At 42.7% G+C, this 13,846-nt stretch overlaps 1 protein-coding gene across 1 annotated transcript in view; it reads left to right on the forward strand.

Annotated features, from left to right (window-relative positions):
- Window positions 1-13,728, forward strand: part of sema3c (sema domain, immunoglobulin domain (Ig), short basic domain, secreted, (semaphorin) 3C) — a 54,177-nt gene extending 40,449 nt beyond the window's left edge. The window contains exons 11-19 of the mRNA XM_083907218.1: window positions 1,332-1,476; window positions 2,191-2,413; window positions 4,181-4,269; window positions 6,197-6,238; window positions 6,481-6,638; window positions 8,368-8,435; window positions 9,087-9,217; window positions 11,650-12,087; window positions 12,168-13,728. Of these exons, the coding sequence (XP_083763344.1) occupies window positions 1,332-1,476; window positions 2,191-2,413; window positions 4,181-4,269; window positions 6,197-6,238; window positions 6,481-6,638; window positions 8,368-8,435; window positions 9,087-9,217; window positions 11,650-12,087; window positions 12,168-12,176 (1,303 nt within the window). The 3' untranslated portion in view covers window positions 12,177-13,728. The remainder of the gene's footprint in view (window positions 1-1,331; window positions 1,477-2,190; window positions 2,414-4,180; window positions 4,270-6,196; window positions 6,239-6,480; window positions 6,639-8,367; window positions 8,436-9,086; window positions 9,218-11,649; window positions 12,088-12,167) is intronic.
- Window positions 13,729-13,846: the final 118 nt, after the last annotated feature.

Here is a 13,846-nt window from a genome sequence, read left to right on the forward strand (position 1 = left end):
TCTGTACTGTGTCAAACAAGACCACAACTGAGTTGTGCCTGGGTAGAGTTCGGGTATGGGTATGGGTATGGGTTGGGGTTGGGGTTGGGGTTAGGGTTGGGGTAGGGGTAGGGTTAGGGTTTGCAACTATTTTCTATCTAGTAAAATAAGTAATTTGTAGTGGGAATGTGTTGTCAATATCAGAAGTTAGGGTTAGAGGGTATGGGTATGGGTATGGGTATGGATTGGGGTTAGGGTTAGGGTTAGGGTTAGGGTTAGGGTTGGGGTTGGGGTTTGCAACTATTTTCTATGTAGTAAAATAAGTAATTTGTAGTGGGAATGTGTTGTCATCAATATCAGAAGTTAGGGTATGTGTTTGTCTGGGAATGGAATTTTACACCTTAAAAGAATCGATTCACGCGACATCTGAAGAAAACAAGACACGGCAAACCCGTCGCACGCCACCGCGCTGCTAGCCTCGCTTGGGTCAAAGACATAGGAATGTGAAGGTGGACAGTGCAGATCGGTCATTACACCTCAAATTCTTCAACGAAAATCTGCATCAGACCCAGACGAAACGTTTTGACGTATGAATTGTTGGAATTGGCCAATGGACAATGGTGGACAATGAACACAAAAAGGTTGGGGAATTTGGGAATGTTGACCCAGCGTTCCAAAACAATATACAGTGCGGTGACCGTGGTCTTCACAGCGTCTTGGCCAGGACTTGGTCTCGGTTTGTGAGGCCTGGACCACAACAAAACTGGAGGAGATGGAGCACAACCTCCAATCTCCAAGCCTTCTTTTGTCTCCATCTGCACACCAGATGTCCTCGCACTTTATTCCAGGTCCTCATCATTCGTCTCCGGTCCACCTGCTCAACCTTGTCACCTGAGCTTCCGCACACCTGCTGTTTGTCGTTTAATCAATTCATGTTCCTTCCCCAAACACGTTTGTCTTGCTTTCGAGTCATCCCTATAGCTTCAGTTACCCCGGTGTTGACACTGATTGAGTTTTTCCGGGGTCTGACACAGCCTCGGGCTTTCGGTGAACTTCTTACCTCGGGGGTCAATGAGCGGTGAATCCTTGCTCACAGTTCAAAGCCAAACCAAAGCTTCGACCTCCAGCTCAAACACCGTGTGTGTTCTCTTTATCATCAAAGCATCTTTTATGTATTTTTAGACAATTCGGGCCAAACCACATCTGATCGGGACGTCGGCTCCGCCCCCCGACTATACGACACATCGCACATCCTCCGAAACAATGACCCTAATAAATTACTCCACGCTGTGAGCTGCAGGCCTTCTTTCCGCGTGGTTTTCACTGAACGCCCGACTCTCGTTTTTTCTCAGCTCCGTGTTTAAAGGCTCGGCCGTGTGCGTGTACAACATGGCCGACATCCTCACCGTCTTCAACGGGCCCTTCGCCCATCGAGAGGGCCCCAATTTCCAGTGGGTGGCGTTCCAGGGACGCATCCCTTACCCACGTCCTGGAACTGTGAGTTCTTGTTATTGTTATTTTTCAGTGAATTTTATTAAAAAAAATGCCTAAATTGCATCAAAAAAATATTGCCAGTGATATTGCCCCTTAATATTATATTGCTTCTATATTTAAGAACCTTTTAACACCTAACCCAATGTCCACAATTTCCATCTGGACCTTTTTTTTGCTTATTTTAACCAGAAAAGGGCCAGAAAATTTAAATTTTTCCAGAATAACTTCCAATATCTGGCAGTTAATTACAATTTAATGCATGTTAAAGTGGTGTTTTAACAATTTAAAATGAAGAAAAACACTGGTTGTACGTGAACAACAGATTTTGGGTTAAATTTGAACACATTTTGCCCTTAATATTACCCCAAAGGTGTATCTTTTAGTATAAAAAAGACCTAGCATGTCTATTTACAAGATATATATCACATATTTATATATATATATAGATACGTTGTGCTTTTTGTCCATTTAAAATAAATCATCCATTACAGTTGAAAAATTCACATAAGAAAAACTAATTGAAACACATGAAAACAAATAAGCAGAGGCCCCAGTATTGACCCCTGTGGAACTCCATTTTTAATCCCCATTCATTTATGCCATTCACAAGCAAATTATTAAACAAATTTTGGCTGATTATTGTAACCATTCTGATGTGAAAAACTATTTTGGCAAAATTCTTTTTTTTACTCGACACCCACACTCTCGTTTCCCCAGTGCCCCGGTGGAGCTTTCACGCCGGACATCCAGACGACGAAGGAGTTCCCGGACGACGTGGTGACGTTCGTGCGAAACCACCCGGTCATGTTCAACCCCATCTACCCGGTGGGGCGCAGACCCCTGGTGGTCCGAACCAACGCCGACTACAAATACACGTCGGTGGCCGTGGACCAGGTCATGGCCGCCGACGGCAATTACCACGTCCTCTTCCTGGGCACCGGTAAGGAATCGCATGTCCGTGGTGCGTGACAGTGAGGCAGGGAGATCGCTCCGGTTTTATTATTATACTATATGTCATTATATTATTAGATTTTTTTACAATACAGTCATGTCTCCAGTAAATGATTGTTGAATATATCCATCTGATTAGAAGATAAACAGATAACAGAGGGTAATAGTACACGGTGATAAACTGCAAAGGGGATGTGATAGCGTTAGCAGCTTATTACGTCACCGCGAGGTCAAAGACAGGTTTCCCCTCGAAAAGATAACTTTATTGTCGGCAATGAAACTTTAAATTACGTCGGAGTGGGTGGAGATCATCGCGCTCGTGTGTCTGCTGTTGTTGATGTGTGAGGGAGGAGGGATTAGCGGTCAAAAAAACAATCCGACCTCGGAGACGGATTGTTTAAAGAGAATAATTTGTGTCTGTGTGCGTATTATGCATGCAATTGTGCTTGTGTGTGTCCATGGGATTCAGCATTAAACAAACGCCATGAATTTCAAAATTAAAGTCAGAATTCTGGGGTGAAAAGTCAGAATGTTGAGATTAAAGTCAGAATTCTGAGATTAAAGTCAGGATTCTGGCAGATAAAGTAAAAATGTTGAGATTAAAGTCAGAATTCTGAGATTAATGTCAGGATTCTGGCAGATAAAGTCAAAATGTTGAGATTAAAGTCAGAATTCTCGGGAGAAAAGTCAGAATTCTGAGATTAAAGTCAGGATTCTGGCAGATAAAGTAAAAATGTTGAGATTAAAGTCAGAATTCTGAGATTAAAGTCAGGATTCTGGGGGATAAAATCAAAATGTTGAGATTAAAGTCAGAATTCTTGGGAGAAAAGTCAGAATGTTGAGATTAAAGTCAGAATTCTAAGATTAAAGTCAGAATTCTGGGGTGAAAAGTCAGAATGTTGAGATTAAAGTCAGAATTCTGAGATTAAAGTCAGGATTCTGGGGGATAAAATCAAAATGTTGAGATTATAGTCAGAATTCTGAGATTAAAGTCAGAATTCTGAGATTAAAGTCAGAATTCATGCTGTTTACTTGTTGCCCTATTCATTTTCCATATAATGATTATGAAAACAGTTGAGAAACATATTTTAATGGATTTTTTATTGATTAATCTATCAGTCGTTGCCGTCTAAACCAGGGTTTCATTTGTTATTAAGTTTTGGACGGGGTCCCTTTTTAGCTGAAACGCCTCTGCTGCCACGAGTGACAGGAAAACATCAATATCCATAAAACTGTTGTTTTTTTCCCCTCACTGTGATTAAACAAATCAGAAATAATTGGAAATCGTGCAGCTGCTTGCGTTTTATCGAACAGCTTCTCTGTTCTGGGCCAGAAATGGTGCTTTTTGGGGGTTTTTTTTGGTCTCAAATATGAGCGAAGACGGCGTTATCAGGCACTTCCAGGAGGTTTTACTGTGACTCCCTCGCCGCGTTCTGAATGCTCCACACCCCAGGACAAAGGACAGTCGCTGGAGTTGTCCTCCATGTCCTCCATGTCCTCCATGTCCTCCATTCTGAACGCTCAAGAGCCGATTTCACTATGGAAACCGGTCATGGATATCATGCCCTAATTCGAACACAAACACGGCTAAAAGGGAAAAACAGACTCTTGGTTTTTTTTGGGGGGGTGGGTTTTTTTTTCACCAGCAGCTGGACTCCAGAGTCCACACAGTTCTGTTTGGAGCTCATGTGTTTGTGTGTCTGTTTGTGTAGCCATATGTGTTACATCTCATGACATGTCTGCATTCTGCCTCCAGACAAAGGTACGATACAGAAGGTGATCGTCCTGCCGAACAACCACTCCCTGCACGAGGATCTAATCCTGGAGGAGCTGGAAGTGTTTAAGGTCTGCTTGTCTGTCTTTGTCGCTCTTTCACTCTTTCACTTTCATCCCTTTGCTTTAAGTAGAATGCATCAAAGGCAGGGAGAGAGGGAGGAGGAGGAGGAGGAGGAGGAGGAGGAGGAGGAGGAGGAGGGCACAGTTGGCCACATCACAAAGGCCAGGGGCAGCCAGACAAGGACAGGGTGCTGCTATTCAGGAGATGGATGTTCTGCAGCGTAGAGTGATGGGAAACATACCGTGAGAAGAGTGGAAAACCTCGCCGCCGCCGCCGCCTCACATGCCGTTTTATCTCCCGCCGAAATCGTTTAAAAAGTCTCATTGATCTCATAACAAAACAAAAAAAAAAGAAATCAGAGAAGATTTATTCCCAAAGTACTTCTTCAGTAGGTTTCGAAGACATCTGGCGAGAAGCTGGTCCTTGACCTAGACCTGCTGTCTCTGCTTTGAGTCGTCCTCGAGATAATTTGTTCTCTGCTGTAGGAAAGAAAAGAGATTGATTTAGGTTGAACCAACGAGTGAGTGACGTCTCCCAGAAGAATCTCAGCTTCCATTGGCAAATTGAGGCCATTAAACTCCTTTAGGGTTTCCCAAAGATATCTTTTTGCAACCAGTGGGGTCGCCCTCTTGTGGCCATTTGTGATATTATTTTACTTCCAGGTTGGTCTTCAACCAGCAATCCAGAAGACTGCATCCACTTAATGAGGACGCCTGAATAAGAAACTGTTGTGTAGGGCATTTTTTGCAGCAGGTGGAGGGTAAAGCGGTAGAAAAAAGATGGATGGATGGAATTCTGAGATTAAAGTCGGAATACTGAGATAATGCTGAGATTGAAGTCAGAATTCTCTGATTAGCGTTGGAATTCTGGGAAAAAGCAGAATTCTGAGATTATGATGTGATTAAAGTCACAATTCTGAGATTAAAGTCGGAATTCTGAGATTAACATCGGAATTCTGGGAAAAAAGTAAGAATTCTGAGATTATGATGTGATTAAAGTTAGAATTCTGAGATTGTTCTGAGATTAAAGTCGGAATTCTGACATAATGCTGAGATTAAAGTCAGAATTCTGGGAAAAAAAGTCAGAATTCTGAGATTATGATGCGATTAAAGTTAGAATTCTGAGATTGTTCTGAGATTAAAGTCGGAATTCTGAGATTATGATGTGATTAAAGTTAGAATTCTGAGATTGTTCTGAGATTAAAGTCGGAATTCTGACATAATGCTGAGATTAAAGTCAGAATTCTGGGGGAAAAAAGTCAGAATTCTGAGCTAATGCTGAGATTAAATTCTTATTTCTGAGATTATTCTGAAATTTAAGTCTGAATTCTGAGATTATTCTGAGATTCAAGTCAGAAACCTGGGAAAAAAGTCAGACTTCTGGGAAAAAAAAGGTCAGAATTCTGAGATTATTCTGACATTAAAGTCGGAATTCTGAGATTAAAGTCATAATTCTGAGATTATTCTGAGATTAAAAACAGAAACCTGGAAAAAAAAGTCAGACTTCTGAGAAAAAAGTCAGAATTCTGCAATAATTCTGAGACTAAAGTTATAATTTGTCCGGGGAAAAAAATCATAACTCTGAGATTAAAGTCAGAATGCTGAGGGAGAAAAAAGGTCAGAATTCTGATGATTATAAAAACAGTCGAGGAACATATTTTAACGGATTTGTAAGTGATTAATCCATCAATCATTGCTGTCTAAACCAGGGTTTCATTTGTTTCATTAAATTGTTGGCGGGGCTTTTTTTGTCTGAAACACCTCTGCTGCCAAGAGTGACGGGAAAACTTCCATATCCCTAAAAGTGTTGTTTTTCCCTCACTGTGCTATTTAATCTGATTGATGTTTTACTCTTTGCCAAGAAAGTTTTTACCTCTAAATTCGTAATAGAAATAATTGTTAACAGTTTTCCTGACTTTCTCTTTCCTTCCTTCAGAACCAAGCTCCTGTTACAAACCTGCGAATCTCCCCCAAAAAAGTAAGACGAATCCCTCTCACTTTTTTTTTTTATTGCTTTAATATGTTATTGCCACGCTCTGCACCAAAGACAAAACACTCCTGTGCATGATACGGGCGGCGGCGGGGAGGGGAGGGGGTGGGGGGGATAATGAGGGCGTAATTGTTTGGGGCCTCATTTTCCCCCGTCAGCCTCCCCGGGGCCACTTATGAAGACAAACAGGCAAACGGCATTTTGACATTTGAACCGTTTTGCTTTTGCAGCAACAGCTGTACGTCAGCTCCGAGTTCGGGGTCTCGCAGGTCTCGCTGCACCGGTGTCACGCGTACGGCGCCGCCTGCGCCGACTGCTGCCTCGCCCGCGACCCGTACTGCGCCTGGGACGGCCTCAGCTGCTCGCGCTTCTATCCCAGCAGCAAAAGGTACGGCAAAAAAAAAGAGCTTTCAATACGTCCAATAAATTCACGGCTTTTTAAGTGTCCTCTGAGGGATTATTCTTCTCTTGGCAGAGAAGATGAACTATGAGTTAGGGCTTTACTTTCAGAGTTTTCAGCGGTAATAAGCCCCGACAGGTGCGGATTAGTTCAGCCGTTCAGCGAAAGGCGGCGGAGTTGAAGTGTTAACTAAACAAGAGCTCACAGCAGATGTTTTAATATCGTGAAGTATTTGCGCTTCATCTCAGCAGTAAAAGCTGCACTTTATTCACACTGTATTTCACTCGCCGTTTTGACTTTTCCCCGTATTTTAAGTCTCTTTTTGTGTTGCCGACGTTAGAGTTATCGTATCTTTTTTTAGCAGAACGGCCAACAAGAGGCACATCTTTCTCCTTGATCTGCTCACAACAGCCACGTTTCCCTTTAATTTATGGAGCAACAAATTCAAAAATTCATAAAAATTATTCCTTAAGAGTTTTGTAAATATTTTCAATGGATCCCTGTTCAGGGCGATGCCGACTATTATGATGGTAAATTTCAAGTCATTCTGAGAAACTTTTTGTTTTTCAGAAGAAGGTCAGTTCTTTGTCAAAGTGCATCAGGGCAAATGGATCATTTCCTGATTTTCAAAAATTCACTAAAATTATTCTTTAAGAGATATGCAAATATTTTCAATGGATCTTTTTTCAGGGCAATACTGACTATTATGAAGGCAAATTTCAAGTCATTCTGAGATACTTTTTTTTTTTAGAAGAAAGTCACCTCACTGTCAAAGTGCATCAGGGCAAATGAATCATTTCCTGAACTTCAAAAATTCATTAAAATTATTCCTTAAGAGGTTTGCAAATATTTTCAATGGATCCTTGTTCAGGGCGATGTTGACTATTATGATGGTAAATTTCAAGTAATTCTGAGAAACTTTTTGTTTTTCAGAAGAAAGTCAGTTCTATGTCAAAGTGCATCAGGGCAAATGGATAATTTCCTGATTTTCAAAAATTCACAAAAATTATTCCTTAAGAGATATGCAAATATTTTTAATAGATCCTTGTTCAGGGCGATACCGACTATTATGAGGGCACATTTCCAGTCATTCTGAGATACTTTTTGTTTTCTTGAAGAAAGTCAGCTCACTGTCAAAGTTCATCAAGCCAAATGGATAATTTCCTGATTTTCAAAAATTCTTTTAAATTATTCCTTAAGAGGTTTGCAAATATTTTCAATGGATCCTTTTTCAGGGTGACACTGACTATAACTGTACAATTTCAAGTCATTCCGAGATACTTTTTGTTTTTGAGAAGAAAGCCAGCTCACTGTCAAAGTGCATCAGGGCAAGTGGATCATTTCCTGAATTTCAAAAATTCCGTCCAGCGAAAGTCACGTCACCAGGCCTCCATCCTTCCCTCCCTCCTTCCTTCCTTCCCTAGCAGACGAAACACAGACGTGTCGCTCGTCCACACTGACACTGACACGTTTTTCCAGGATCCGTCTCTTGAAATTCCAGTCAAATGCAGGTCAAGTTCAGCTCCCGTCCTCGTCGTCCTCGCTTCATACGAGCGAAAAGTGGAACAACTCTGTCAAATTTTCCCTCGTGTTGTCCTGGCATTGACAGTTTTAATGAGAGCAAAAAAACATTTTTTTATGATGACGATGATGTGTTTTTTCTGTGTTTAGCCACAGTGTGTATTTATACTCATTTTACTGTTGTTTTTCTTTGCAGGAGAAGCAGACGGCAGGACATTATGCATGGAAATCCACTCACCCAGTGCAGGGGATTCAATCTAAAAGGTAATTAAAGCTGCGGCTAACCAGGTTTTCTCATTCTATTCTAATTTAGATAATTGGTTTAGTTGACGGCCTGTAAAACCAATTTTCCAACAGCAAAAAAAAGGCAAATATTCTTCCTATTTGTGCACGATTGAAACGATCACAGTGGTTTAAGTCGAGGCTTTACTGGGTTTTTGAGTCCTCCACAGTTAATCCAGTTGACTGGCAGGGAGCAGCATAATGAGACGGAGAGGATTTGCTTCCCCAGAGTCCTCAATTTGCCATCTCCACCGCTAACAGTTTACATCTCGGAAAATCAACACGAGCTTTGGGGGGCGAGGGGGGTGGGGGGGGGGGACCGACCATATGGTCATTACCGCTAATTAGTCACAACCCTGTCCTGTCCTGTGCTGTCGTACCTCCAGTGGAGCGACGCGCCGTTTAGCCGCGACACAAAACGACGCGGCAAATGAGACGAAACGGCAGCGGCGTCCAATTCGCCGAAAGGTTATTTGTGGTAGACTTGGTTATTCGCGCTGCAGGTGTCCGACTAAGCTCCGCTCGCACTGTCGGGACTCGGAGACGGATTTGAGTCCATCTGTGAGCTTCCTATCAGTTGCTAAGTGACGTGTGTGTGTGTCTCTGTGTGTGTGTGTGTGTGTGTGTGTGTAGCCTACAGGAACGCAGTGGAGATGACGCAGTACGGCGTGAAAAACAACACCACCTTCCTGGAGTGTCTCCCCAAGTCTCCCCAGGCCTCCATTCGGTGGCTCATTCAGAGGGACAACGACCGGAGGAAAGAGGTTGGTTGGGACATCGTGGACGGGAGTCTCGGCCGAGCTAAATCGGGCTAAATCGAGCTACGTCTGTGCCAACGCCAAATCGGGCTAAAACGGGCTAAATCGAGCTACGTCTGTGCCAACGCCAAATCGGGCTAAAACGGGCTAAATCGAGCTACGTCTGTGCCAACGCCGAATCGGGCTAAATCGAGCTACATCTGTGCCAACGCCAAATCGGGCTAAAACGGGCTAAATCGAGCTACGTCTGTGCCAACGCCAAATCGGCCTAAAACGGGCTAAATCGAGCTACGTCTGTGCCAACGCCAAATCAGGCTAAATCGAGCTACGTCTGTGCCAACGCCAAATCGGGCTAAATCGAGCTACGTCTGTGCCAACGCCAAATCGGGCTAAAACGGGCTAAATCGAGCTACGTGCCAACGCCAAATCGGACTAAATCGAGCTACGTCTGTGCCAACGCCAAATCGGGCTAAATCGAGCTACATCTGTGCCAACGCCAAATCGGGCTAAAACGGGCTAAATCGAGCTACGTCTGTGCCAACGCCAAATCGGGCTAAAACGGGCTAAATCGAGCTACGTCTGTTCCAACGCCAAATCGGGCTAAAACGGGTTAAATCGAGCTACGTCTGTGCCAACGCCAAATCGGGCTAAATCGAGCTACATCTGTGCCAACGCCAAATCGGGCTAAAACGGGCTAAATCGAGCTACGTCTGTGCCAACGCCAAATCGGGCTAAATCGAGCTACATCTGTGCCAACGCCAAATCGGGCTAAAACGGGCTAAATCGAGCTACGTCTGTGCCAACGCCAAATCGGGCTAAAACGGGCTAAATCGAGCTACGTCTGTTCCAACGCCAAATCGGGCTAAAACGGGTTAAATCGAGCTACGTCTGTGCCAACGCCAAATCGGGCTAAATCGAGCTACATCTGTGCCAACGCCAAATCGGGCTAAAACGGGCTAAATCGAGCTACGTCTGTGCCAACGCCAAATCGGGCTAAATCGAGCTACATCTGTGCCAACGCCAAATCGGGCTAAAACGGGCTAAATCGAGCTACGTCTGTGCCAACGCCAAGGACGTTGAAAGCCCGACTTTACGGTGGCCATACACGTTAGAGCCAACTTGTAAATATTTGGTGTTTTATCTGTGCTGTAATGGCGACATTTATGTTTTAATTGCACATGGTCCCTTTCAAATAAAATTCAATCAATCGATACCCGATGGAAATGGAAATAGTAAATGATCTATTAACATTGTCATAAGAGGAACCGAAAGAGCTCACCTCGCCTTATAACGACTTATTTCACCCGAGGTACGGACTTTGACAAACGGCTGGAGTCTCATTCGGAGGTAAAAAAAAAAAAACATTTTCCGAACATTTGACACCACTTTAACCACAAGAAAAGACCTGACAGATGAAATATAGCTTCGAGGAAAAAGGTCCCACGTGATTAAGACGCATCTCTTTGCAGATTTAGCCATTACTGAAGAGAGCAGTCTCTTTCAGTAATGGCAGTTTTATGTCCAACGTTTCCTCACGAGAAAAGACGAAGAAGTAGAAGAAGTAGAAGTTGGCTTCGGAAATAAATCACTTAAGTTTTATGGCGTGTGTAATCATTAGAGTCTTTTCCAAACTGGAGCCCGGCTCATTTTAGTCAGTGGTGAATGAGTAAACAGATATTTTATTCCATGGAAATCTCTCTTTAACGACTGTATGATGACGCAAAATAAAATGCTGTTTGTTTTTTTGTCTTAAATCTACTTTACAGTAGACTTTATTTTCTATGTTATGCAGAACTCAGCAACCTAACTGTTAAAGTAGGAACACTATAGCTACGAATGCTGGCTAATTAGCTTAGCGTATCCCCCATAATGTCACGTTATTCTTTTAATCTTTGCCTGGATTAAATGCATGAAAATTAATAGGTTTAGCAAATGTTTGGCGGTTTAACATGGTTTTATATTTCAAAGATTAGTACGCAATGAATGTTTTGAGCTAACGTAGCAGATGTTAGCTTAACAAAGACACCTAAGCAGTTAGCCTAGCATGGACATTAGAAGAGGCTGTATGGCTAAACTAGTTCATATTCATATATTGTTTTACTTAAATGACTAAGTAGAATAACTTCCTTTAGCCGAAGCTAGGCTAAAAGTAGGAACACTTTTGCTATGAATGCTATGCTAGTTAGCTTAAATTATATTCCCCCAAAAATGAAACATTATTCCCTGAATCTTTGCCTCAATGAAATGTATGTACTCAAACAGGTTTGCCAGCAGGTGAATCGGGTATTTTAGCGTAAATATGTTGAAATGTCGCCTGCAATGATTTCTACAAACTGCACAATAAAGTAGTTCTAGCTAGTGCTAGCTCGACTATTTTGGTGGGGGGGGGGGGTTTCTATGTTGTGCAGAACTCAACAGCCAAACTGTGTCAACCGCAGGTGAAGCTGAGTGAGCGCGTCATCTCCACGGCGCACGGCCTCCTGGTCCGCTCGGCGCAGCTCTCCGACCAGGGCCTGTACTACTGCCTGACCACCGAGAACGGCTTCAAGCGCACCGTCGCCAAGATCCGCCTGCGCGTGCTGAGCGAGGCCATGGTGAGCGTGCTGACGGACAAGCAGCAGTCGCCGTGGGCCTGGGCCAGCTCTTTGCATCCGAAGGCCCTGTTGGCGGCCTTCAGTCCCGCAGAGAGCCTGGCCGTTCAGCAGTACTGCAAAGAGAGGAAGGAGCTCCAGAACCTGCAGCAGAGGCAACAACAGCAGCAGCAGCAGCAGCAGCAGCAGCCTCAGCCGCCCGGACAGCTCAGGGGCGACCTGGCCAAACTGAAACCCCTGCTGGACCGGAGGAAGAGCCGCAACCGGCGCAATCACCTCCCGGAGGTCTGACGCACCGGGGGGGGGGGGAGCTGAGCTAGCTGGCAGCTACACAAACTGACATGCAAACCCTTGTATCCTTCCAGGCAGTTTGAAATCCTTGTCTCAAACCTGCAGCGATACGCTGCAGATGTACAGTCCAGACGAGGACGTGGCGGATGTGGGGAGTTTGACACTAATATGCACGCACAGCCGACCGCGGTCACAACGTAAACTCCCTGTTACGAGTACCACTAATAAATTCTGATAGCTGTAAAACATGTTAATAAGTAACTTTAGCCAATATACTTGGCACAATTATAAAGAATTTGGACTCAACTACAACCCTTGTGTTTGGCGGTGAATCGACGTGTAAATTAGACATAACAGGTTCATTATGTTTACATACGCGTCCAAAATATAAGTGCCGTAAGTAAAATAAAAATCAGTTTAACGACCAAACTTAACGCAAACGGTATTAAGAAATAAAAGACCGAGACGAATGCTATCGTGAGCTGTTGCACACACTTGACAAAACCAGCGCTATATATATATTTATCAGTTACTCACGCGCACATGTACGAGAATGTCCCTCGATGTAATTCAGATGATGTTGTAGCTCTCTTTTTTTGCCAGCACAGAAGCATGTTAACAGAAGCATAAAAAAAAAGATTGTATGGTTGTAAGGTTGAGCTAACATCTGCTACGTTAGCTCAACAAATAAGCAGTTAGCTTCCACATGACACAATTACACAAAAGAGGCTGTACTGCTAAACTAGTTCATATTCAAAAAAAAGCAGAACAAAAACAACAATTGAATGTTTTACTTGCTGTAATGACAAAGCAGAATAACTTTCCTTAGCTAGCTAGGCTAAAAATAGGAACATTATAGCTATGAATGCTGGCTAATTAGCTAAGTATATCACCCCCTCCAACGTTGCCTGGATTAAATGTATGAAAATGAATTGGTTTAGTAGTGTTTGGCAGTTTAACAGGATTTTATATTTCAAAGATTGTTAGCTCAACAAAGAAACTGAAGAAGTTAGCTTAGCATGGTAATTAGAAGAGGCTGTCCAGTTAAACTAGTTAAAATTTCCTTTTCTTTTTTTCAAAAAAGCAGCAAGTCTTCAGTGTTTTACTTTGATGACTAAGCAGAATATCTTCCTTTAGCCGAAGCTAGGCTAAAAATAGGAACTCTATAGCTATGAATGCTGCTAGTTAGCTAAGTATAACCCCCAAAATGTCACATTGTTCCCTTAATCTTTGCCTGGAATGAATGTATGTGCCCAAACAGACAGTTCTACAAACTGCACAACGAAGTAGTTGTAGCCAGTGCTAGCTCGTGCTAGCTCGTGAGATAGACCGTTTTTGACATTATGTGAATACACTTACTTCGTGTACAGTAGAAAATTATTGTGTACAGTTGTGCTCGTTTGTTTCATCCTGTTAATTTAATGTGCCATTTTTTTTACATGTTTTATTCTTGTGTATATAAAAATCAACATATTTCACCGACTAACTTTTGACCGTATCTGCAAGTTGTGGAGATGAACGCTGTTATTTTCATTTTTTCCGAAAAAAAAAAAAAAAATCACGTCACAGTAATTTCAGTGTCATTAAACATTATGTATTTCTATTTATTAATGCCATTTTAGTCTGAATAAATATGCTGGGTTAAAAATGACTTTACTACTACTACATTTTTTCTATTATTGGACACAGAACCACCACATTTTCTAGTCTGTTCTTATTACACGCAGTCATTCTGAGATCCAGGAAAATGAAT

The sequence above is a fragment of the Microchirus variegatus genome, assembly GCF_963457635.1.
Source record: "Microchirus variegatus genome assembly, chromosome: 20".
In the NCBI taxonomy this organism is placed as follows: Eukaryota; Metazoa; Chordata; class Actinopteri; order Pleuronectiformes; family Soleidae; genus Microchirus; species Microchirus variegatus.